Source organism: Symphalangus syndactylus, chromosome 5 (genome assembly GCF_028878055.3).
Source record: "Symphalangus syndactylus isolate Jambi chromosome 5, NHGRI_mSymSyn1-v2.1_pri, whole genome shotgun sequence".
Taxonomy (NCBI): Eukaryota; Metazoa; Chordata; class Mammalia; order Primates; family Hylobatidae; genus Symphalangus; species Symphalangus syndactylus.
Genome location: NC_072427.2, coordinates 114827792 through 114853229, shown reverse-complemented (window position 1 = coordinate 114853229; position 25438 = coordinate 114827792). Strand labels below are relative to the sequence as shown.

Below are 25438 nucleotides of genomic sequence, written 5' to 3'. Positions count from 1 at the left end.
TCCTTCTAGAAAAGAAATTCCTCTGGAATTTCTGACTATATTTCATTGGCCAGAACTGGATTCCATGGCTACCCCTAACTACTGGGCAGGCTGAGAATTCAAATGCTGAAAATTGCAGTCTCCATAGTGAAAGATATGAAGAAAGAAATTGATTGAAATGGGTTAATTCAATTAGCAACACTTTTTCTCAGCAAAGGAGCTCAGAAAGAAAATGTTTTGGTTCAGTCCTGGGTAGGGGTGCTTAACAGTGCTTAATATCACCAGCACTGAAGGTAATAAATATTATCTCTCTTTTCTATCATGAATATGAATGATACTCTGAAGGCTGAATGCAACCTAAGAATTTACGTGAGAAATGAGGCATGCCACACTTTTGAAAATATATTAGCCCAAAGTCTGTATTACTGCATATTTTATTCCCTTCTTAATATGCTACAAAAGGTTTGAGCCATCAGCCGAATGCTGCTGGAGAAGAACAAATAAGAACAAGAATGCAAAAATAAATGCTGGGAGTCAAGTTTTCCCAAGATGTTCTTTATGGTTGGTGTATGATCACAGTATAAGCAGACTGCTTTGTTTCAAGCTCTACCCATCAGCACTTCTTCCATAAGCCTGGTTCTCCAGGAAGTTTATCCCGGGCTAACTATGCAGAAATATATGTGGGGCAAAGTGGGTACTGGAGAAAGCATTCTATGAACTCCTTCTCTCACCCTGCCACCTGATTCTTTGTAACTTCTTCCATGCCTGAGATCTCTTCCATTTTGAGAACATGAAGGAAACATGTTTGCTTAAGTATGTTCTGGTTGGGAATTAAATATTCAATTCTGATCATTTTTAGTGTCTGAAATATATTTTGTAGGCATGGTCATATGATAATTATAACTATAAAATGTTTTACATTCTAAAAACTTTATCCCATGTTACTAATATTCAGGAAATGATCATAGGAAAATATTTGCACTAGGATACTATTCATTATTTTAACTCTATTTATACATAGTTTTAAGAAATTCTACAATGAATTTATATCATCTCCATAATAGGGAACAAAAATCAACTTCACTTTTTCCATGAGGCTGTTGTCTTCCAGGACCATACCTAAGCCAAGTTTGGGTTTATAAAGTTAAAAGCATGAGATATCCCATCTGTGAACAAATATTCATGGCTATAATTTGGACGTTTGTTGTTTCCAAACTTCATGTTATAGTTTGACCCTCAATAGTGGATGTGGGGTGATATGGTTTCACTGTGTCCTCACAAAAAATCTCATCTTGAATTGTAATCCCCATAATTCCCACGTGTCAAGGGCGGGATCAGGTGGAGGTAAGTGGATCATGGAGGCAGTTTCCCCCATGCTGCTCTCATAATAATGAGTGACTCTCATGAGATCTGATGGTTTTATAAGCATCTGGCATTGCCCCTGCTCGCACTCACTTCGTCCTGCCACCCTGTGAAGAAGGTGCCTGCTTCTCCTCTGCCTTCCGCCAAGGTCGTAAGTTTCCTGAGGCCTCCCCAGCAATGCGGAACTGTGAGTCAATTAAACCTCTTTCCTTTATAAATTACCCAGCCTCGGGTATTTCTTCATAGCATTGTGAGAGAGGACTAATACATGGGGCCTAATGGCAGGTGCTTGGGTTATGGGGCTGGATCCCTCTACAATAGGGTAATGTTCTCCCTCAGTGGTGAGTTCTCACTCTATTAGTTCTTGAGAGCGCTGGTTGTTTCAAAGAGCTTGGCACGCACCTCCCCCTGCCTTGCTTCCTCTTTTGCCTTGGAATCGCTGGGTCCCCTTCACCTTCAGCCATGAGTGGAAGCAGCCTGAGACCTTCACCAAATGCAGATGCCCAATCTTGAACTTTTCAGTCCTCATAATTGTGACCCAAATAAACCTTTTTCTTTATAAACTACCCGGTCTCAGTTATTTCTTTATTTTGTGTTTATTATTGTTTCTTTATTTTGTGTTGTATTATTGCAACACAAAAGGGACTAAGACACCAACTCTCTTGAATTCAAGAGTTTCATGGTTTGTGTACTGAACATTGTCACATAAAAATACCACTTCCTAGGCTCCAGTCATGATGATCCAGGTGAACAGGAGTATGGCACCAAAAGTCTGCTTTTTTAATTAATACTCCAGTTGAGTCTGATACAGACAATTCTCAGGTACACTTGGAAAAACACTTATCTGATAGTCATTTGTTCACTGATGGAAGGCCAAGTTTCATGCCATAGTCCACTCTTATGCCCACTGACAAGCCACTTTGCCACTCACACCAGCTTCTCCGTTTGACTATAGCTCCCTCTCTTCCCCATCTTTCAACAGAAAAATTGCATCTCCTTCTCCTCAGTCACAAGGAGTTAATAAATTAATATTTTGCGTAACACTCCTTGTTAAACTACTCTGTCATATAGATAAGTGTTTCTTAGTTAAATTCAACTGAATGTCTACTGTGAATAAAATTTAGATAAGACCAGAGCCTACTCCCAAATGAGGATTTTTAGATTAGATGGTTCCTGCTTGTCTGTCACTAGCTATGAATTCCTTCGATCTTTAGTGATACACTATATGGCACAATTGAATGGTTACCATTTGGAAGCACCATTTCTTGGCCAATTTTAACCTTCAGAAGCATTGTTGTTAGGGTAAAGATTTATCTTTAACCATTTTATTCAAGGAACTTTCTATGTTACTTTCTTCTTTCCACAAAACCAGTCTGTTTTTCTATTAAAAACCTACAGAAGGATTTCCTCTTGACAGAAGGCATGTCTAGTGAGCTATTCCAGTAAACCAGCTGTTATTTTTCTCCTGGCTATCAGACAATGCTTCACTTAGATATTATTATCTGAGGTCTCATCTGAATTTAGGAAAATGAGACTGCTTGTTTCAGAGATAATCTTCCAGCTGTGCTTGTACAAGTCTCATTACGCCCTTGAAAGAGTAAGAGGAGAAGGAGGGTGAGGGAGAAGAGGGAGAAAAGAGGAGGAGCAACGACAACAAATGAATTTTTAAAAGTATGTCTTAACTACCAGACATAGAACTATAGTGTTTTAATGACAGGTCTCACTGAATCCCATGAAAGTACTGAGATATTTTTTATAGATGTATTTTACAGATGATAAAAACAGGCAGAGAGCGTCTAAGTAAATTGCACAATGCCACATAGCTACTAACAGTCAAAGCAAGATTCAAACTGAGCTCTGTCTCCTATCAGAGCTCTCATCCATGCACTGCAGGAGAACCCACTGGGAGATAGTACACGGGCAATGTGTTACCACGTCTTGTAGCATAGGCCTATCACTCTGGTAGTATCAGAGCAGCCAACAGAAACTCTAGTGGATCAAAATCATGATCTACCATCTAATTTATTGGAGGGCCTCCAATAGCCTCGGGAATCAGGCTGGATTTAGGAATGTGAGCCCCCCTTCCTCACCAAATCAGCACTTTACAATTCATATGCTATGTACTTTCTATCAACTGCACCAAAGAAGTTCAGTTCTAAATTTTCTAATCAAACTATCAGAATGATTAAAGAGAACCTTATGGCTGTCACAGAAAATATCAAAAGTCAGTCTGATGCCTGAATTGGCCTTGTTGACTCATATATCCTCTCTTGTTACAGGGTGAATAGCAAGTATTTGGCTATTGATCAATGTTACGTTACTATTATTAGTGACGCCAAACATTCAGACATTTTTAATCATCCAAACTCCTGGGCTAATTAATGCAATTTTGAAAGGGATTGGTCAGGACTCACAGTTTATGTTTTTATATAAGTGTTTAGCATAGGTCTTGACAGAGAACATCCCAGTGTATTAATTTAGTATTCCCAGAGTTACTTATCAAAAGGCTGTACAGTATGATGTTTTTGCAAAATCAAAATAGTTTATTACCTTATCATCATTGAATTTTTTTATTTATATTTCAATTCACAGGGACATAAGCATATCAATTACAAAACAACCTATAATAACTAAATAGAAAGTAGCTAAAAGGCTGTGTAAATATTGTACACTATGCCTTATATATTACAGAGCTGAGTAACAAGACGATTTTCACAAATCATGCAAATGCTGATTATTCACATTACCTGATAGGAAGTTCCTTGTAGAGTTTTTCCTTGATGAGTATGTATGTTGTTACTTAGAAAGTCATCTTCATTTAGATCTAAGAAAAGAGATAACTGTTACATACAGAATATCAGACATTACAGGATTTAGGAAGTTTAGGTGCAATTTAACACTCATGTTTTTATTTAGTCTGTAAGACATTACATTGGCTAGGAAAAAATATTTTTTTTGGTTAAATACATGCTATTTTTTTTTACAAGAAACAGATCAAAATAAAATAGAAATTTAACAAAATAGGGATGCCACTGACCAGCTGTGTCCCTGAGGAAGTGATGGAAATTCACCGTGACTCCCTTTCTTAGTAATAATAGGATTGTGGACTAGCTACAAAAGCCACTTCTAACTTCAAAATGCTATGACTCCATGCAGTTATCACCTCACCTGTTTCTATTAAACTAAGCTTTCCACCCCTGGCATTTTGAGCTTCATTAGCTTAGGTCTTCTCAACATGAATTATTTATGTTGAAATTGTTCTATGCATGCTTTAGTAAAAGCTTTGCAATGTAGCATCCATTTGCTTGCAGCTAAATGAAACCTTTTCAAATGTAGCAGCACTTCCCTTTTAGCTCCTGCAAATGGGAGCTTCATTTATTTAAGTCTGAAATATATGGTATGTTAAAAGAGGACAAGACTTTATGGGTCACTTAATCCAAGCCTCTTATTTTACAGATAAGGAGAGTGCGACCCAACTTCACCTGGTCACCAGGCCAGTGCCGTTTCCTTTCACTTTCACTCCTATTTACTTGCAACCATTGCTTCAGTTTTCTACTATTCCTCATTCTCATATTCTGCAGTGGAAGCAGGAACAGGCAAGTCCTATCTTCCATGCACAGTGAAAAATAGGCGCAGATTTTTCTCCAGATCTCCATCATAGCTATAGTTAAAAGATACGTTAAATTCGCAGCTCAGTCTCAAAGTTATTTGCACCAATAACTTAATATTTAAAATGAGAGTAACCATACAACAGAATTCCAGAAAGTACCTAAATTTTAAAATGAGCTGATTTTGTGATCTGGTTCTTTGAATCAAGAATTTATGTCACAGGGTCAGGCTGCTAGAAGCTGAGCTTTTGCAGCTTGGTTTTTAGTTTCTGAATTGGGGAAAAAAAATATTGCCTCCCCTCTTTTATTCCTTTCCATCTTGTCCTTTTAGTCACCTTTTTACAGGAATTTTGAATGACTCCTTCTATAAGCATTCTTCTGGGTATAGAAAAAGAACAGTAAAGTAGCCTCCTGTGTTCTAGAATCTGGAATCAAGCTGAGAAAATAAGATATGAATATGTGCAATGCACTTACATAACAACACAAGGCAGAAAAATGAGTGATTCATACACAATACTATGGAGAGAGATCACTATGACTCAGAGAACTTGTGGAAGAGACAGGGCCACAATGGAAGCTTGAAGAATGGATACAGTTTGAAAAAGTGGAAGGAAAGGAAAAGGTGTAAATATAGCAGTGATGCCATGAACGCTGGCCTATTATGCAGCATAAATGGAACATGTTTAATTAAGTGTAGAGATTGAGGCTGGTTAGGCCAGAGGGCAATTCTGGATATAGAGTAAGAAGAGGCAGGGCTGGATAGGTGACTGAGACCAAATTGTAATGGGCCCTGAGTACCAGGTGGAAGAATTTGGGCATAAACCATTAGAGCAATGTTGTAAATATAAATATCTACAGAAATCAAATATATAACTAAATGAAGTTAATTAGATCAAGAAGGCAATGGGAATTCTACAGTGAGCTTAAGATCCAGCTCCACAGCTAAAGGGTAGCCATGGCTCTGAGCTCTTTCAGTTGAAGTCACCTGAGACTTTGGGTCCTGGATTGGCACTTTCCCTCCTGTTTTTCAAGGGTATACAAATATACAGATTTTAATGTAAAATTTCCTGATTTTTAAAACACCATATGGCCCCAAACAAGCTTTTCTTCTGAATAACTTCAGCTACAGAGGCACAACTTTACAGCCCCTGCTGTAGAAAATGGGGGAACTTTAAGGGCTGGGACTAAATTAGGCACACTTAAACCTTTGGTGTCTGGTCTTATATGCTTTTATTGATTTATGATTCCCAAATATTACTCTCCAAAAATGTTTTATAAAGACAGAATCTATTTGGTCCTAAGTAGCAGCAAAGGCAGGAGTTGAATTCGACAATATGCAGGCTATATTTTCCAAAGTTGGCCACAACCATGCCTCCCATTCCTGTGTTTTTTTGCAAAGTGACTTTCCCATTCCATCAAGAAATGGTGTCTAATTCTTCTCCTGTTGACTCTGGGGTGATCTTAGTGACTCACTTCTCACAGTAGAGTGCAGTGGAAGTAATATTTTGTGACTTCCAAGGTTAGGTTAAAGAAGCCTTGTACAAGCCGGGGGCAGTGGAGGACCTATATCCCATCTGCTTGGGAGGCTGAGGCAGAGGATGGCTTGAGGCCAGGAGTTTAAGATCAGCTTGGGCAACAGAGTGAGGCCTTGTCTCAAAAAGCAAAAAAACAAAAAAAAAAATTACAAAACAAGAAAGGTTGCAGCTTCTACCTTGTGTTCTGGGGATGCTCATTTCTAGACGCTTCTTCCTGTGATGTGTGAAGCTCCCTTGCGTATTGCACACACTTGAAACCCAACCCCGAGGCTGGCAGAAGCTGGAGTGACATGAAAAGGCCACGTACAGGTTCTGTTGTTGGCTGCCTGGCTGAGCCTGGCCTAACCTAGACTACTTGTCAGGCATGTCAGTGAAGGAGCCTCTGCATGACTCCAGCTACCAGATGTTGAAGTCCTCCCCAGTCGTTCAAGTCTTCCCAAATGAAGCCTCAGACATCACATTGTGAAGCAGTTCCCCAGCTGAATTACTGACCTGCAAATGTGTGAGCCTAATAAGATGTTCTTTTATGCTATTAACTATTGGAATGGTTTGTTTGCCACAATAGATTATCAGAACATGCATGAACTACGTCGTAGATTACCAACATCAATGTGCATAAAAATACGCCATCCAGCATAAAAATTGAGATTACAACTGCCCTTCAAATACAGAGGCAGCAAGGGATGATGTAAAAAAAGCTTTTATTTCTAATCAGTTTTGTAGGTTATTCTTGCATAGATACTTCTGAGCATATTAATTTTCAAACAGGCAACTATAATCTCAGGAAGAACTCCTCTGAAGAACTGAAGGATCTTAAGATTCATTTGTATAAAACACTAGAAGTCTAAGTGGTCTCATCATTGAATTCAGAAAGCCTTCCTTGGCTATGTGAGGCATCACACCATGCAGTGGGTACCCTTTCCTCAGGGAGTTTATTCCCACCTTGGAAGCAAGCATTTAGAGGTGTGAAGTGGGACTTCCCTCTGGTATTCCTCACGTAGTCCAGTTTGGCCAGAGTTGAATTACCCGCTCTTAGGAAACAAGTTTTTCTAAAATTAAATGTGTGTTTCCTGAAAATTAACCAGAATGGTGAATATATTTATGAATTTATACCATCTTTTGCCATCTTAAAATTAAGCCACTTGGCATCAGACCAACGAAGAAAAATAATTAATAAGGTCTTGAAAAATTAAGCCAAAATATTTATATGCTTACATTGAAGAGGCTGGCCAAATGATATTGACTAGAATTCAGGAGAGAAATTAGGTTTCAAACCAATGGTAATTCAAATGGTGGACTAGAGTAGAAGGCCTTAAGAACACCTCTTCTTTCCCACTGGGTTCCCCCTTTTATAATTAATCTCATTAAGCCATATGTAAAGAAGATTTATTTATTTATTTATTTATTTTACTTTTTTTTTTTTTTTTTTTGAGATGGAGTCTTGCTCTGTCGCCCAGGCTGGAGTGCAGTGGCGTGATCTGGGCTCACTGCAAGCTCCACCTCCCGGGTTCACTCCATTCTCCTGCCTCAGCCTCCCGAGTAGCTGGGACTACAGGTGCCCGCCACCGCCCCCGGCTAATTTTTTGTATTTTTAGTAGAGACGGAGTTTCACCGTGTTAGCCAGGATGGTTTTGATCTCCTGACCTCATGACCCGCCCGCCTCGGCCTCCCAAAGTGCTGGGATTACAGGCGTGAGCCACTGCGCCCGGTCAAGAAGATTTATTTTTACAGTAAGTTTGCAGCAGTATAGATGAAGTTAATGTTTCTCTTATTACTAACATTGTTTTCTGACTTTGTCTGGTCCCTCACTTCCCTTACTAACATACGCCATTTTTCCCCAGCTTTTTCTTGTGGAATAGTCTGTCACAGTTATACTGATTGAAAAATTTCTGAATCTCCAAATATGTTTTGTTTCCTTTTCATTATTTTTTAAATGTTGATTTATTTTTATTCTTTGTACTTTCTGGTATAAAATATGAAAACTCTGTTCCTGAAACTATCTTTAATTAAATCATAACTTAATCTTAGGTAAAGTCCAATTCACAGATTCAAAAGTTTGTTCTTCTCAATTCTTTTTTATAAACTAAAGTCAAAATAAATTTAAATATTTTAAAATGGACTTTAACTTACTAAAATAAATATTATAAATATTCTTCCTATCTATAATGCTGAAAATTTAGCAATTAACCTGAATTATAGATTAATTTCTCCTCACACCTAAGCTATGCCAATTTTTTAGTTGTAAAGTCCTAAGCATTTAATTTATTCTACATTATTTTACAGATGTAGTCTCTTTTAATAGAACAGATGTAGGCTTAGATAAAAATCTCCTTAGAAGAAAGAAATGGACTAGATAAACTAAAAATATTATGCATCTGGAACTGAGCTTATTCTGATAAATTTGGTCTTAACCTATATAGTACAGTCATGTTGTTGAGCTATGGATTCATACACCAGACAGAAATCTTAGCTAAATATAGCCTATGGAATTTTTTCATCAGGTCCTAATACTCTTTAGGGCTCAAATGCTATTAATATGTGTTAATGTAGAAATATCAATTTGAAATTGAAATTGAGGAAAATTACGCTTTTTTGGCCTTGAATTTTATAAGATTGCTTAGGAGTTAATGTCACTCCTACAGTTTATTTCCCTATATATTTTCTTGTATTTTACTGAAGCTATCTTTACAATTTCATCATTAGTATCTAATAAAATCATGTGGGTTGTTGATGACAGCAATGATGTACTTTCCCATCTTTATCTCACTGAACTCCACAGACTGCCTATCCTCAGGCACAGTAAACTACTCTTAAGTAGTTACGCAATTAACAGCTAAAAAGGAGTGTTTAAAATGAGAAAGAAATATTTTAGGTTGATACGTAGGTCACTAATTACTTAGAAATACTCTGAGCCTTCCAAATGAAACCACTATACCCATAAAATTTGAGCCTACAACTTGTGGTCTTGAATTTCTCCCTTCAATTTATAATGTTACAGACAGCCTTGGTCTCTGGCCATCAACTCTTCCTAGCATGGCATTAATCTCTAGGAAATGTCCAGTGACTCAACTCCTTCTACTGAAATGTCTGCTGAGGTTCTTGGACACACACATGCACACTCACTTGCTGAACACACATGGTCACTCAAGACCCTGGGAAATATCAAAGCTGGGAAAAATTCTGTAAAGGCTTTCTTTCTTCCTTCTCTGACAAAGCAACCAGAAGTAACTCACCTAAGGTCAGGATTCTTTGCTGCTTTTTCAGTGTAGCTATAATAGAATTCCCTGCCTATTATTCCCAAATTAACAAAACAAAACAAAAAACATACATAAGAGAAAGGTAGTTTTAGGAAATAGAATGCTTGAAGAAATTTACAGAAAAATTTACATCTAAAATAATCTGTAGCACCATTATACCTTCTTTATCCATAGATCAACATACAGTAATCTAAAATACAACATGTGCTTATAGAAGGATTAATAGATAGATGGAATGGCGGATGAATAGAGAAACTGATAGACGAATGTTTGATTAACTGACTGAAGGTGTGGATGCACATAGCTGGCATCCATGTGGTAAAGACAGAGTCCAATCCAAACATGATAGAGAGGGAGGTGGAGCAAGGTGGCTGAATAGAACCCTCAGTAATCATCCCTCTCACAGGAATACCAACTTGAATAGCTATTCACACAAGAAAGCACCTCCATAAGTAGGCAAAAATCAGGTGAGTGATCACAATACCTGGTTCTAACATCATATCCTTGAAGGAGGCACTGAAAAAAGTAGGAAAGGCGGTTTTGGATTGCTGACTCCACCCTCCTCCTCTATCTCCTGATAGCATCCTCATGGTGCTGAGAGAGAATCTTTGTTCTTGGGGAAGGGAGAGTAAAGTTATTGTGGGACTTTGCATTGACCTCAGTGCTGTCTCTCACAGTGGAAAGCAACACAGGGCAAAATTCCGCTGTCCACTACAGGGGGAGCATAGAGACTTGCCCCCAAATTCTGACTAGCCCCTCCACAGTGGGCTGAAGCACTTTGGGGTCCTCAGTAAACTTGAAAGGCAGTCCAGACAACAGGGCCTGAAATTCCTGGGCAATTCCTGGTGCTGTGCTGGACTCAAAGCCAGTGGAACTGAGGTGCACATGGTCCAGTAAGACATCAGCAGGAGTGGCCAAAGGAATGCTTTCGTCACCCCTTTCCCAATCTCAGGCAGCACAGCTTGCAGCCTCGGGCGAGACTCCTTCCTTCTGCATAAGGAGAGGACACAAGAGAGTGAAAGCACTTTGTCTTGCAGCCACAGTAGAATAGGGCACTAGGCAAACTCTTAAGGTTCCCAGTCCATCCTTCACTCCCAGGTGAATTTCTAGACTCTTGAATCATCAACAGCTAAAATAATCCATTTTTTTCTCATTCCAATAACACTTGGGGGTGAATACCAAGCAGATCAACTTTTGATACTGTTTTTCATCTTTGTAAACTCTTAAGACTTTCTGTTATATTACTTACCTGCCCAAAGTTAAGTACTTTTAATTATGAAATTACATACTATTAATATGTTATTCTATACCTGACTGCTAATTTGCTCTCCTGGAAATTTTTACATTATAAAATGACTCAATTTTATATTCATAATCAAGGTTATTTCTCTTAAATTTTTTAAGAAGACTTAAATGTAACTATTAACATATTGATGTTATCTTTAGAGAGTTTTTTCGTGCCCTAATTTTTAATATATTTTCAAACTTTTTGTACATTAAAACTTTCAGTTTTCTTTTCAATTTCTTATTTGCTTCAGCAGGCAACTTAACCAGATTCCACTTCCTTTCTGTACATGTGTCTATGTGATATATATACACATACGTATATGTATACATGCATATATTAATAGTTTATAATAATGCATACTCTATTCTATCTTATTTGGTTTTCCTTTTTAAGTAGACCACAATGTTCTGCTTATTTTCATGGTGAAAGATGTAAATTTTTCTTACCTGCCCTTTAAACTGCTTTGGGAAAACGCAAAGTCAGCTGAACTAAATTTAGCAATTACCTTTTAGCTGACAGGGCCTTCTGATGTGGGAATCATTCTTATGCTTGCTGTGTTCCTGCCAGATTTTGTCATTCACAGTTTTTCCTTCTAAAGTGAAGCATAGAATTGGTTAGCAGAATTCATAGTAACATTTGTCCAGTAAGTATAAGACATTTGAAATCAAAACAAGTTCAGCATGGGGTTTGTAACTTGGTAAATGATATCTTAAGAGAGCTCTAGTTCTAGGTGACGTGGGAAGTCAGGGACCCCGAATGGAGGGACCGGCTGAAGCCATGGCAGAAGAACATAAATTGTGAAGATTTCATGGACATTTATTAGTTCCCCAAATTAATACTTTTATAATTTCTTACGCCTGTCTTTACTGCAGTCTCTGAACATAAATTGTGAAGATTTCATGGACACTTATCACTTCCCCAATCAATATTCTTGTGATTTCCTATGCCTATCTTTAATCTCTTAATCCTGTCATCTTCGTAAGCTGAGGATGTATGTCGCCTCAGGACCCTGTGATGATTGTGTTAACTGCATAAATTGTTTGTAGAGCATGTGTGTTTGAACAATATCAAATCTGGGCACCTTAAGAACAGGATAACAGCGATTTTCTGGGAACAAGGGAGATAACCTTAAAGTCTGGCTGCCTATGGGTCGGACACGACAGAGCCGTATTTCTCTTATTACCAAAAACGGGTAAGAGAAATATCACTGAATTCTTTCCCCAGTAAGGAATACTAATAATTAACAGCCCTGGGAAAAGAATGCATTCCCAGGGCGGGGCCTCTAAAATGGCCGCCCTAGGAGTGTCTGCCTTATGTACTGTAGATAGGGATGAAACATGCCCTAGTCTCCTGCAGCACCCCCAGGCTTGCTAGGATTAGGAAATTCCAGCCTGGTGAGTTCTAGTCAGACTGGCTCTCTGCTCTTGAACCGTGACAATGCATGCACAGCAGGACATGGAAGTTCATTAGTGATTCTAGTTTCACCCTGAACTTCTGCCTTGTGATCTTTTGTTGCCCTTGAAGCATGTGATCTCTGTGACCCACACCCTATTCATTCACTCCCTCCTCTTTGAAAATTGCTTCTAAAAACTTGCTGGTTTTGTGGCTCAGGGGGCATCACGGAACCTGCTGACATGTGATGTCTCCCACAGATACCCAGCTTTAAAATGTCTCCCTTGTGTACTCTTTCCCTTTATTTCTCAGACCGGCTGACACTTAGAGAAATAGAAATGAACCCACGTTGAATTATCAGTGGCAGGTTCCCCCATATCAGGGAGTTCTAGTCCTTCATGGACAACTGCAGGTATCCTGTGGGCTACCCACTTATTCCCATGAACTACATAAGCACCTCACCATATATGATAGAATGCTGTTACTCTAACATCTCTTGATAGCTTATGATTGCATTATTCTTTGTAGTTTTCTTGAATTCATAACCAATTATTATTACTTTTCTGAGACAGCATCTTACTCTGTTGCCCAGGTTGGAGTACAGTGGTGTGATCATAGCTCATTGCAGCCTCAAATTCCTGGGCTGTCGCTATCCTCCTGCCTCAATTTCCCAAGTAGCTGAAACTACAGTCATGTGCCACAATGACAGGCACATTTTTTTTTTTTTTTGTAAAGACAGGGTCATAATCAATTTTTTTTATTCATCCTTAAAAGGTTAAACTATCCTTACCCTCTAGATTCTCCATCATTTCTGACAAGCTAATTGTGTAGAAAGAACATTGAGCTGTGACAGTTTCAAGAAACTCTAAGATCCTTGAATGGAATATAAATGATTTACTCAGCTTTGTCCTCCCAACATCTAAAGCAGGGCCTGGACATGTGAAGAAATGAATTGCACCAAATGGAAAATTGGAGTCCCTTCTAAATTACCTACTACAGATATATCATTCTACATGTTGTATCATACATTGATAAAACAAATGTTGAATAATGCAATCTGTGCATAGCATGAAGACAAACTCAGCATGCTGTGTTGTTTCTAAAGTCACTATTTGCTCATATGTTTTGATTATAGAAAAGGCAGTTGATCATCAAGAACTGTGTTAGGATAGAAATATTGGTTGTACTGTATGTGCATGCAGAATAGACTGAGAATGGATCTAGATGAAAAATAAAATGTTGCCTTACTTCCTTTTATTTAAGACTGTGCACTATTCAAATTAGGGCTGATATTCAAAATATTTAACAACGAGTGACTGCAGGACCCTGATAGGATCCAGCACCTATAGATGCTACTGCTGGGAGAATTGAAACCTGATTAAAATGCAGATATCCTTCAAAGTTGTACCCATTGTGGGGTATCACCTTAGTCAGAATGAGCTTTTCAGATCCTACCAGGAAACTGGTTTTTAAAAAAGAAGGAAATGGGTACGAGCACCTGACTCCTCTGCTGGGGAGAAGGAAAGGGAAAAGGGTACCCACAAGTTTGGCACACTACATTAAAAAAAATTATTGAGGCCAGGCGCGGTGGCTCACGCCTGTAATCCCAGCACTTTGAGAGGCCGAGGCGGGTGGATCACAAGGTCAAGAGATCGAGACCACCCTGGCCAACATGGTGAAACCCGTCCCTACTAAAAATACAAAAAATTAGCTAGGTGCGATGGCACGCACCTGTAGTCCCAGCTACTCTGGGGGCTGAGGCAGGAGAATTGCTTGAACCCGGGAGGCAGAGGTGGCAGTGAGCCGAGATTGTACCACTGCACTTCCAGCCTGGCAACAGAGTGAGACTCTGTCTTAAAAATAACTAAATAAATAAAATTATTGACTGGATGATCCAGATGTTTCACATTGTGAATGTTTTATAATTACTGACTCCCTATTTGCTGTAAAGTAAAAAGAGAGATAATCTATTAACTTTCTAAAAGTAATGAATAGAAATCGATTTTTACTTTAGAATTAAAATACAAACCAAACTGATTGCATGTATTATTACTATGAATGCTATCACAGAAACTAAAGAGAAGATTTGGTGTGTGAAATGTTGTAGAAGAGACTTTTATAACGAAAGCACTTTCTGCTAATTTTTTATTGTCTCCTAGATTCACAGATCTAAAAAGATCTCTAACAAGTCACCTTGACCATGGAGCAGCCAAGCTACACATGGAGAGCTGATAGATGAGCAGCCAATGAACTACCAAAGAGGATTATTCTGTTTAAATATAAAAGGAAAATATTGCAAATAAATCAATGATTTCTTTGTCATAGCCATTTAAAGTTAGAATGAAGCCACTTTTAAAAAATGTTCTTCTATATAATTCGAAGACAACTCAATTTGACTTTCATTAATCAGTTTTGTTGCCTTGTGGCAGGAGCAGGAGAAAAGAACTTTTGGGGAGACAGAATACATCGTTTACACTTGTAACCTTAGGAATCACTAACCAAATATTTTATTTTCAGACATAAATCTCCGGAATAACCTGGAAGAATAAAAGAAACAGATATTTAAGTCTAGATTTAATAAATAACATTTTAATCAAACAGAAATTAGAATATGTGCAATACTTTGGGAGCAGAAATAAATTCTACCTCTAACCGAGGTCTACCTATGGTCTTGAATTTTCCTAACCCTAGGTGGCAAATTACAGTAAATACAAGTACAATTTGGGTCTGTAAATTTCTATGCAACATGGAGAAACTGATATTCATAAAACTTGAAAAACATGGGAAGTCATTTTACGTGAAAGTATCTCAGGATAACCAAATAGTTACTGGGGGGAAAGTGCTTTTCCAAATAATTATGTTAATAAATACAGAAAGAATGATGTAAATAGTATATAACCATTATGCAATCTCTAATAAAATAAAAGATCTGGAAAATAATCACCAATTACTGATAAAGCCTAATTGAAAGGCTGACTGGCAACTTTATGCCAGTGGATCCACTTGATACCATCTGAACCCACTGAGCAATATCACTGTCATAAAAATATGATCATGCTAGTCAATTCATGTGTGGGTGAACACACACATATCTCATAACTAACATTGTTATAGCTTAAGTGTTTTCTACTATTGATATTCTTTATTGTCATTAAATTAAAACCGAGGTTACCCTTTTTTTTAAGCTCAAAATTGTGAGCAAAAACATGCATAGATAAGGTTTCCTTTTTGTTAATTTTTTGTTTCCTTTTCATTTTTTAATGCAAAATGGTCAGGACATCTCTTGGCACATAGCAAGCATTCCAAACAAATAAAGCTATTTATAATATTGTCAAGTGAGGTAAGTGAATAACAACGAGACTAGACATAATAGCTTACAATACAACAAAACAGAAAGTATGCAGTCACTGAAGACCAACTTTTAAATATATATATAAATACGTATATTTGAACCTTTTCATACTTTATATGTATTTGAATCTTATCACACTTTGAGATTTAACTAAAAGTTTACAGGAAACGTAGAGTAGAGAAAAACATGCTTGAAAAAACACAAGGATTCAATCAGCAAAATTCAAAAATCTGGGAAATTCTTCAGGACACAGACTCCAGTTTCTTTAACAAATAAATGAAAAGACATAAATTAAGAGACATGAACTGAATCCAGCTGAGCTTTTTGGATCCTGATTTAAATAAACCAACTCTGAAAAAGCATTTGAGTCTGTCAGAAATATTTTAATATTGACCGTATATTTGGCAATTTAATGTCATTTGTCTTGTTTTGTTCTAGTGCAGTAATGGTATTGTGATTACGCTTTTTAAAAAATAATGCTTATCTTTTAATAACATACACTGAAGCATGAAATTATGTGTCTGGCATCTGCTTTATTAATACAAAAACAGTGGGGATGCAGTTGAGGGAGTAGAATGGGTAGAAATAAAATTGACTATAGGTTGATCCTTGTTTAAGTTTGGTGATATGAGTTTATCATTAACTCTTCCCCTATGTATGATTGAAAATTTCCATTATAAAATGTTTGGAAACAGAAACATGCTGACTTGACCGTGCTAATCAATTCATGTGTGTGGGTAAACACACACATGTCTCATCACTAACTGTTATAGCTTAAGTGTTTTCCACTATTCATATTCTTGATAGTCATGTGCTCACTTCAGCAGCACAGATACATATTATTGAGAGTCATTAAATTAAAACGAAGGTTACCCTTTTTAAGCTCAAAATTGTAAGCAAAAACATGCCTATATAAGGTTTCCTTTTTCTTAATCTTTTGTTTGTTTTTAATTTTTTAATGCAAAATGCTTAGGACATCTCTTGGCATAGAGCAAGAATTCCAAACAAATAAAGCTGTTTATAATACTGTAAAGTCAGGTAGGTGTGTAACAACATGAGACATCATTTCCATCAGGAGAGTGGTGGGCAAAAAAAAAAAAAAAATAAGGAACTCAAAGGAGTCTTCAATTTTATTTTAATTGCTTGAAATCTGAGGCCCACCTTAACTGATCTGGTTTATGTTGGAAAAATTGTAAATTGGTCAGCATCGGACACTTTCCCTTTAATTCAATCCTCCTACTGTCATCTATGTTTTGGTAGCCTATATTCTGTGGAAGCATCAATCATAAGCCAACAGTAACTATTTTGTTTAAGTACGTTCCTTGGAATTAGTGAATTTCTTATTCATGGTCAGAAAAACAGCCTCACATACATGGCCATAAGACTGAGAAAGGCCCGGCTGGGCGCGGTGGCTCACGCTTGTAATCCCAGCATTTTGGGAGGCTGAGGCGGGTGGATCACGAGGTCAGGAGATCGAGACCACGGTGAAACCCCGTCTCTACTAAAAATACAAAAAATTAGCTGGGCATGGTGGCGGGCGCCTGTAGTCCCAGCTACTCGGAGAGGCTGAGGCAGGAGAATGGTGTGAACCCGGGAGGCGGAGCTTGCAGTGAGCCGAAATCGCGCCACTGCACTCCAGCCTGGGCGACAGAGCAAGTCTCAAAAAAAAAAAAAAAAAAAAGACTGAGAAAGGCCCTGCCAAAGCCCCTTCTTTACTCCACCTCATGCTTAAAATGCCAGTGTTGTAGTTTAAATAGTTAATTGTAACTAAAATACAACTACACCAGCCTGACAGATCCCTAAGCTGTTAGTCACCCAATTACCTACTTACTATGGATGTGTTTTATATTTTTAACTGGGAGAAAGCTTTGAGCAGGGGGGAAAAAAAAGAAAAAAAAAAAGGAAAGAATATGAAAAAGCACAGAGTGCCTGGGTGGGAATAGAATAAGAGCTTTTGAGAAAAAGGACACCCAGAGAGAACATCATGTAATTCACAATTGGCCTCAGACCAATCCAGGGTGCGAGGAAGCCATTCTTCTGTATCCTCGGCAACCAATCTGAAAGTTTCCCCATAAACCGGCTTCCTGCCCATGTGTAGTTCCTGCTTATCAATTAAAATCCCATTACCTTATGTAATATGTGTATGTCATATCCTCTGGCAGCTGGATGTGCTGAACGTAAAGCCAGGCCTGACCTAAATAACCTGAAACTCTTTGCAAACACATTTTTATGTGGATTAGAAAAATACTTCAGAAGAGTTATAGTTCACTGATAGAAATATGTTTTTATGTAGGCTCCCACTTTAATCTAGGCCTGGTTTAGACACATGTTTCTTCTGAAAATTTAATTTTCACATCCCTGTCTACTGGAATGTCACAACACAGCTTTCCCATGCATCAGCATAAACAGAGAAATGGTAGCAAAGCAATCCACATCTAGATTTGTACATGAGAGCTGCAAAAAAAAAAAAAAAAAAAAAGTACTTTGGCACAAAGTCCACTAAAAATTCACATTCAACATTACAGAACTAAAGGAATGTGAAGTTTACCCAGTAAATTTGACTTACTTTCTCTTTTTTGGTTTTGAATTCTCCAAATTAGAAACTCCCTGTAAAATAAAATAAAATGAATAAAATAAAATAAATAACATAAAATAAGACAAAACTATACCAAGAGATCTGAAAGAGCATTCATTTTCTAGTATAATCCAAATGTAGTTCCTTTTGCCTTTTCCCTAGTAAAAAAGACTAATATGTCCCCCGTTGTATTTTAGTAATGTGTCACAAAAGTTTGGCTCAAATTTTAACTTTTTTTTTCCTTTTGTCTTTGTAACTTTGAGAAAGGTAGGATGTTTCCCTTATTAAGTAGGGCTTATATCTTATTTTAAGCCCTTGCCAGTTTAAAAAAAAACAACAGTTCTTTTAAATTAAAACATCCAATTAAATCCTCATTGTCTAAACCTTCTGTTCCTCCATCAATCCACCAAAACCAAGGAGAGAGACACATACCAGGGTGTGTTAGTTGTATCATAGAGTGCCTTCATTTGAGAAAGATGGAAAGTAGCCTATCACAATACCCTGAGGGTGTTGAAGTATATCCGTGATTCATCTGACCTTTTTATTCAGATCAAGTGACAGTTGTGTAAAATCCCTTACACTTTTGGGGAAAGAATTTGTCACATTTTTCACCATCCTTGAAAGAGCTTAAACTGCCCTAGACACCTTTAAAAGCTCTTCAGATTCTGTCTTTATTATTCACCTACTCCTCCATTTAAAAAACATTCACTGAATATCTACATGAAAGGCAACTGATTGTGTTCTGGAGAGGTTCCTTTGTTTGGCATGGTAGGAATTTGCATACTAAAGAAAATTGCAACCAATATTCTACTTTTGAGGGGAAAAAAACACAAATGCTAAGGCTAAGAGGAAAGGTGAATGGAAACCAGAAAAAGGAAGTTTGATTCTATCATTCTGGTCGTTAATAGTACCAGCCTGAGGACAGTGAAATCCAAGATAACCTTTCCCCAAGATAGTGATTGAAGGGGCCATTTATCTAATCTTTATTTTGTTTATATCAAGATTTTTAACTGCAGAGGACAATTTGAATTTTTTATTTTCCTAGTGGTTGAGCAGAGCATTACTAAAACCCCACACACTGAAACAGTCAGTCCCTGAACTCAAGGAGCACGTATTACCAAGTTTGAAATACTTGTGCATGACCCATAGGACATTGCTTGTAGGTAAGAGGTGGCAGATGGGGGTTGTAGGTAAGGACGTGGGAAGCATGAATTAAGCCCTAATGTGAGTGAGGATATCAGCAGGCCTTTGAGGAGTTAGTGGTCGGATGGACCACTCCTTCCATTCTCTATGCTTTGTCATCCTGTGCCCTAAAAGTATACAATCTCTATTCAAGGTCTTTTTCTGAAATTTTGAGGTCTTGGGCCAGATCTCTCCAAACCTCAGATTAGAAGCTAATTGTGTTCCTTGCCCCACAATCAGTAGCCACTCACATTTAACAAGCTTTGTGACAATCATGAGGAAAGAGGATGGCCATCCATCTTTGTAGTAGAGTTCTTCTGTTATGTATATTTGGAACTCACTAGGAAAGAACAAGCAAGCTCCATGTTCCACAGTCTATGCAATCGGGACCAAATAGGTCTCAATAGTTAAAATCCATCATCCTGAGTCTCATTACTTTGTCGTATGGGTTTAGATAAATCTCTTGAGATTATGAATGTTGCCCTCTTCAAAATAGTCTACCTTTTGTGAGAATAGACAAGATTTGCAATAAGGAATATGGGAAACATTCGATACCTTTTAATTTTTAATTATTCAAGTCACAGTATTTTGGAACCACCTTCTTATATCAGTATTCCTCTGCCTTTGCTATCAAAGAGATTAACTCCAGATGGCTCACAAAATTTATATGCAATTGAGCAAGAGAGTTTGAATCTGGAAAGAAGACATATTATGCAAACATAGTCTCCTGTTATCACCTGGGTGAAGCTTTTGTTAATACAATTAGGTGTGGGGCCCACACAAAGCTTAAACACTTGTAACAGCTGATTGTGGTGAAAGGAACATAATTAGCTTCTGGTTTGAAGTTTGGAGACATCCGGACTGAGATTAAACTAATTTCCTAAGACCACAAATAGAGATTGGTTACTTTTACTATGTGTGTTGTCACAGTATTCTCTAGGGACTATCCACTTTGTTCTGGTTTTACTGGAATTGGGGTCATCCAATTTTTCCTCATGATGAATCAGTTTAGTTTGGGAAATTTTGTTAAAAGACTTTCTTGTAATGAATATTTTGGGCAAAAAATCGAGCTGAAACTTCTTTTAATCTCTATTAAGATGAAAGAGTTAATGTGGTTCTCCTTAGGCAACCTGCTTCCTACAAGAGTAGGGAGAGTCAGGCACATTAAATGTGGGTCTGGAGTGTGATTATATGAGGAAGAGGGATTACTTAAACAGGCCAACATCTACTTAATTAGAATAATAGGTCTATTCCCTCGGTGTTGCCTAGTTGTAGATTACTACTGAACTGGTTAAGCAATTTTTAGTACTGCTTATACCAGGCTCAAAGCAGCTGTGGAAAATGTAAATGGCTTTCAATTCTGACTGCTGCTTACATAAGCAGACTGTCACGTACATTGCAGTTCATACCCTGGGTACTTTATTCCTAGAGGGGCAAGTCAAAGAAATACTACATACAGTTTTATTTTTAGAACCACAGCTGTGTGTGTGTGTGTGTGTGTGTGTGTGTGTGTGTGTGTTCTACTCTAAATTCCAAAAGGAAGATACCACTTCAGAGAGTTATTTCAGTGAAAAAATGTCTAGTCCTTTAATTTGACATTTGCCATGAATACTGGGTAAAACTTAACTCCTATTAGCCTTCACTTCAGTATCCCCCAAGTTAGGCAGTAATCATTCTTCTTACCTTTCATTCACTAGGGAATGTGTGGCTTAATTTTATTTTTCTCTCTAGCAATTGTTAGAAAATAAAAAATGAAATATAGAAAAATTATTACAAATGAACCAACAGAAACTAAGGAACATTTCCAAGCTGTGTTATTTTTAAGGTAAATGAGGGTAGACTCTAAGAGCAAAGCACTTCCATATATAAAATTAGGTCAAAGTTTTAAAAAATAGAGAAGATGTACCTTAAAAGAACAGATAAATTGTAGATATCAAATATATTTCTATTCTCATGCAGAGGTTACAGATAACTGTCCTCTGGGATTGAGCCTAATATGTGCCTGTTTCTTGCTTTATTGGTTTGTAAACCTCACTTTCAAATTACAAAGTCAAAAGGAAAAATGTAAATATGTCAGGAGTTGTTGTTGCCTAGCTAATGGAAATGTGAAAGGTGATTCTGTCCCAGAGAAAACTGATTAGCAGTAATTGATGATGTAAATCCCATGGTGAATTTTTAGGACTGTAGAGCTGACGCAAACTTTGATTTGAAAATGAAAAAATTGAGGCTCAAAATGATAAATGGACTCATTCAGGATCAAGCATATAGTGCTTTACCTTAACTAAATATTGGTGGATTTAAAACATTTCTAATGTATATTTTTTTTTTTTTTTAGAATTGCACAAGTCATTCATTTCTACATTCACATTTTATTCAACAAACACTTATTGAACATCTACTATGTACCAGACACTGTTGTAGGGGAGAAAAGATTTATTTCCTCACCTATCACAAAGTTCATGGCTGATATTCCTATAACAAAGAGAGATTAGCAGGATAAAATAATACACACTTGTTTAATAAAAGTTTTATGTGGCATAAACCTTCAGAAATGAAGTCTCTAAAACTCAGAGAGAAGTGTATTTTTTTTAATTGTCATGCAGAAATATGATTGGAAGACAAAAGGTATGATCTGATGGTAATAAACTGGAGGGAATTTAGCAAGGCCTGTTTGTTCAGCTTCTTGTTGGCCTCTGTGTGACATCCCTTTTCTCTGAGTATAGGGCAGAATACCTGCCATTTGAGAGCCTTCAGAGGAGCAGAAGAGAGTAATTCAGAGAGCGATCTTCTTAGATTTTATGGCCTGCTTCAGGGTAGAAGGAGTGAGGGGGAATTATAATTCTATGGCCTGTTTCAGGGGAGAAAGGGGCAATAGAAATTTCAGTTTCTATGGTCCACTTTAGGAGAGAAGGGACAAGAGAAAGTCAGAGGTATCTTCCTGCTTCTGCTGTTTTCTTAATTTCTTTCACTTCAAGATAGTCAGTAATATGGTTAGGCTTTGTGTCCCCACCCAAATCTCATCTTGAATTGTAATCCCTAGGTGTTGAGGGAGGAAGTTGGGGGGAATTGGGTCATGGGGGTGGTTTTCCCTATGCTGTTCTCATGATACTGAGTGAGTTCTCACGAGATGTGATGGTTTCACAAGTGGTTAACAGTTTCTCCTACACACGCATTTCTCTCTCCTGCCACCACGTGAAGAAGGTACTTTCTGTCTGCTTCCCCTTCTGTCATGATTGTAAGTTTCCTGAGGCCTCCCTCACAGCGGTTTGACTATGAGTCCATTAAACCTCTTTCCTTTATCGATTGCCCAGTTCTGGGTATTTCTTTATAGCAGTGTGAACATGGTCTAATACATTCAGTATGCCAATGTGTTCTATTTTAAGGTAGCATTTCATGTACCCCTCATTGTTTTAGATGCAAAAAAGAATTGCAAGTAGTCTTTCTTTCAATTATCTATCACCAATGACTGTTGATCTCAGAATCCTATTGAATTCCATTTTTTTAGCTTTAAAGATTAAATGAGTTAACCTATATAAAATCCTTACATGATGTCAAACACACTGGAGATACATACAGATGATATTTCTCATTAGATAAATTGTTTATTAATAGTTACATAGAATTTTGATTTTGAAGTGAATTGAACATGGGTACAAACACATATGTAAATATGTATAACACACATATAAATTCCTATTAAAGTAAGCTAATTCAATTTCTATTTTGTTTAATTCATTCTCTTGCAAAAATGAAGATTGTTCACTTGCATAACTAAAATGGTTATATTAATATTAAAATATAGTGATTCCAAGAATGCCACACACAAACTGAATAAGTATGTTTCTGGATATTTCTTGGTTTCCTATGTTTCAACAAATTTCCTACAGATTTTCAAAGAAGACATGACAGTTCACTTTTAAAATTCCAATAGACATGTGGCAAAGAGGATGATTATGAAACTTCAAAGTTAATATACAAGGTGGTTCCAAGATGGCTGAATAGGAACAGCTCCAGTCTACAGCTCCCAGCATGAGCAACACAGAAGACAGGTGATTTCTGCATTTCCATCTGAGGTACTGGGTTCATCTCACAGGGGCTTGTCAGACAGTGGGTGCAGGACAGTGGGTGCAGTTCACTGAGTGTGAGCTGAAGCAGGACGAGGCATAACCTCCCCTGGGAAGTGCAAGGGGTGAGGGAATCCTCTTTCCTAGCCAAGGGAAGCTGTGACAGACAGCACCTGGAAAATTGGGTCACTCCCACCCTAATACTGCACTTTTCCAACAGTCTTAGCAAACGACACTCCAGGAGATTATATCCCGTGCTTGGTTCAGAGGATCCCAAGCCCACGGAGCCTCACTCATTGCTAGCACAGCAGTCTGAGATCAAACTGCAAGGTGGCAGTGAGGCTGGGGTAGGGGTGCCCGCCATTGCTGAGGCTTGAGTAGATAAACAAAGTGGCTGGGAAGCTCGAACTGGATGGAGCCCACCGCAGCTCAAGGAGGCCTGCCTGCCTCTGTAGACTTCACCTCTGGGGGCAGGGCATAGCCAAACAAAAGGCAGCAGAAACCTCTGCAGACTTAAATGTCCCTGTATAACAGCTTTGAAGAGAGTAGTGGTTCTCCCAGCATGGAGTTAGAGATCTGAGAATGGACAGACTACCCCCTCAAGTGGGTCCCTGACCCTCGAGTAGCCTAACTGGGAGTCACACCCCAGTAGGGGCAGACTGACACCCAACATGGCTGAGTACTCCTCTGAGATGAAGTTTCCATAGGAACGAGCAGGCAGCAACATTTGCTGTTCAGCAATGTTCTCTGTTCTGCAGCCTCTGCTGCTGATACCCAGGCAAACAGGGTCTGGAGTGGACCTCCGGCAAACACCAACATACCTACAGCTGAGGGTCCTTATTGTTAGAAGGAAAACTAACAAACAGAAAGGACATCCACACCAAAACCCCATCTGTACATCACCATCATCAAAGATCAAAGGTAGATAAAGCCACAAAGATGGGGAAAAAACAGAGCAGAAAAGCTGAAAATTCTAAAAATCAGAGTGCCTCTCCTCCCCCAAAGGAACGCAGCTCCTCACCAGCAATGGAACAAAGCTGGACAGAGAATGACTTTGACAAGTTGAGAGAAGAAGGCTTCAGACTATCAAACTTCTCTGAGCTAAAGGAGGAAGTTCGAACCCATTGCAAAGAAGCTAAAAACCTTGGGAAAAGATTAGACAAATGGCTAACTAGAATAAACAGTGTAGAGAAGTCCTTAAATGACCTGATGAAGCTGAAAACCATGGTACGAGAACTACGTGATGAATCCACAAGCTTCAATAGCCAATTCGATCAACAGGAAGAAAGGGTATCAGTGATTGAAGATCAAATGAATGAAATGAAGCAAGAAGAGAAGTTTAGAGAAAAAAGAGTAAAAATAAATGAACAAAGCCTCTAAGAATTATGGGACTATGTGAAAAGACCAAATCTATGTCTGATTGGTGTACCTGAAAGTGACGAGAAGAATGGAACCAAGTTGGAAAACACTCTGCAGGATATTATCCAGGAAAACTTCCCCAACCTAGCAAGGCAGGCCAACATTCAAATTCAGGAAATACAGAGAATGCCACAAAGATTCTCCTCGAGAAGAGCAACTCCAGGACACATAATTGTCAGATTCACCAAAGTTGAAATGAAGGAAAAAACGTTAAAGGCAGCCAGAGAGAAAGGTCAGGTTACCCACAAAGGGAAGCCCATCAGACTAACAGCTGATCTCTCAGCAGAAACTCTACAAGCCAGAAGAGAGTGGGGGCCGATATTCAACATTCTTAAAGAAAAGAATTTTCAACCCACAATTTCATATCCAGCCAAACCAAGCTTCATAAGTGAAGGAGAAATAAAGTCCTTTACAGACAAGCAAAT

The 25438-nt window shown here is 38.0% G+C and overlaps 1 protein-coding gene across 1 annotated transcript in view; it reads right to left on the bottom strand.

The window, feature by feature from the left end:
* SAMSN1 (SAM domain, SH3 domain and nuclear localization signals 1) overlaps positions 1 to 25438 on the bottom strand; it is a 163367-nt gene that overhangs the window by 103887 nt on the left and 34042 nt on the right. Inside the window, 4 exon segments of the mRNA XM_055279301.2 lie at positions 4089 to 4165; positions 11535 to 11621; positions 14921 to 14958; positions 18340 to 18380. Coding sequence (XP_055135276.2) covers positions 4089 to 4165; positions 11535 to 11621; positions 14921 to 14958; positions 18340 to 18380 — 243 coding nt within the window.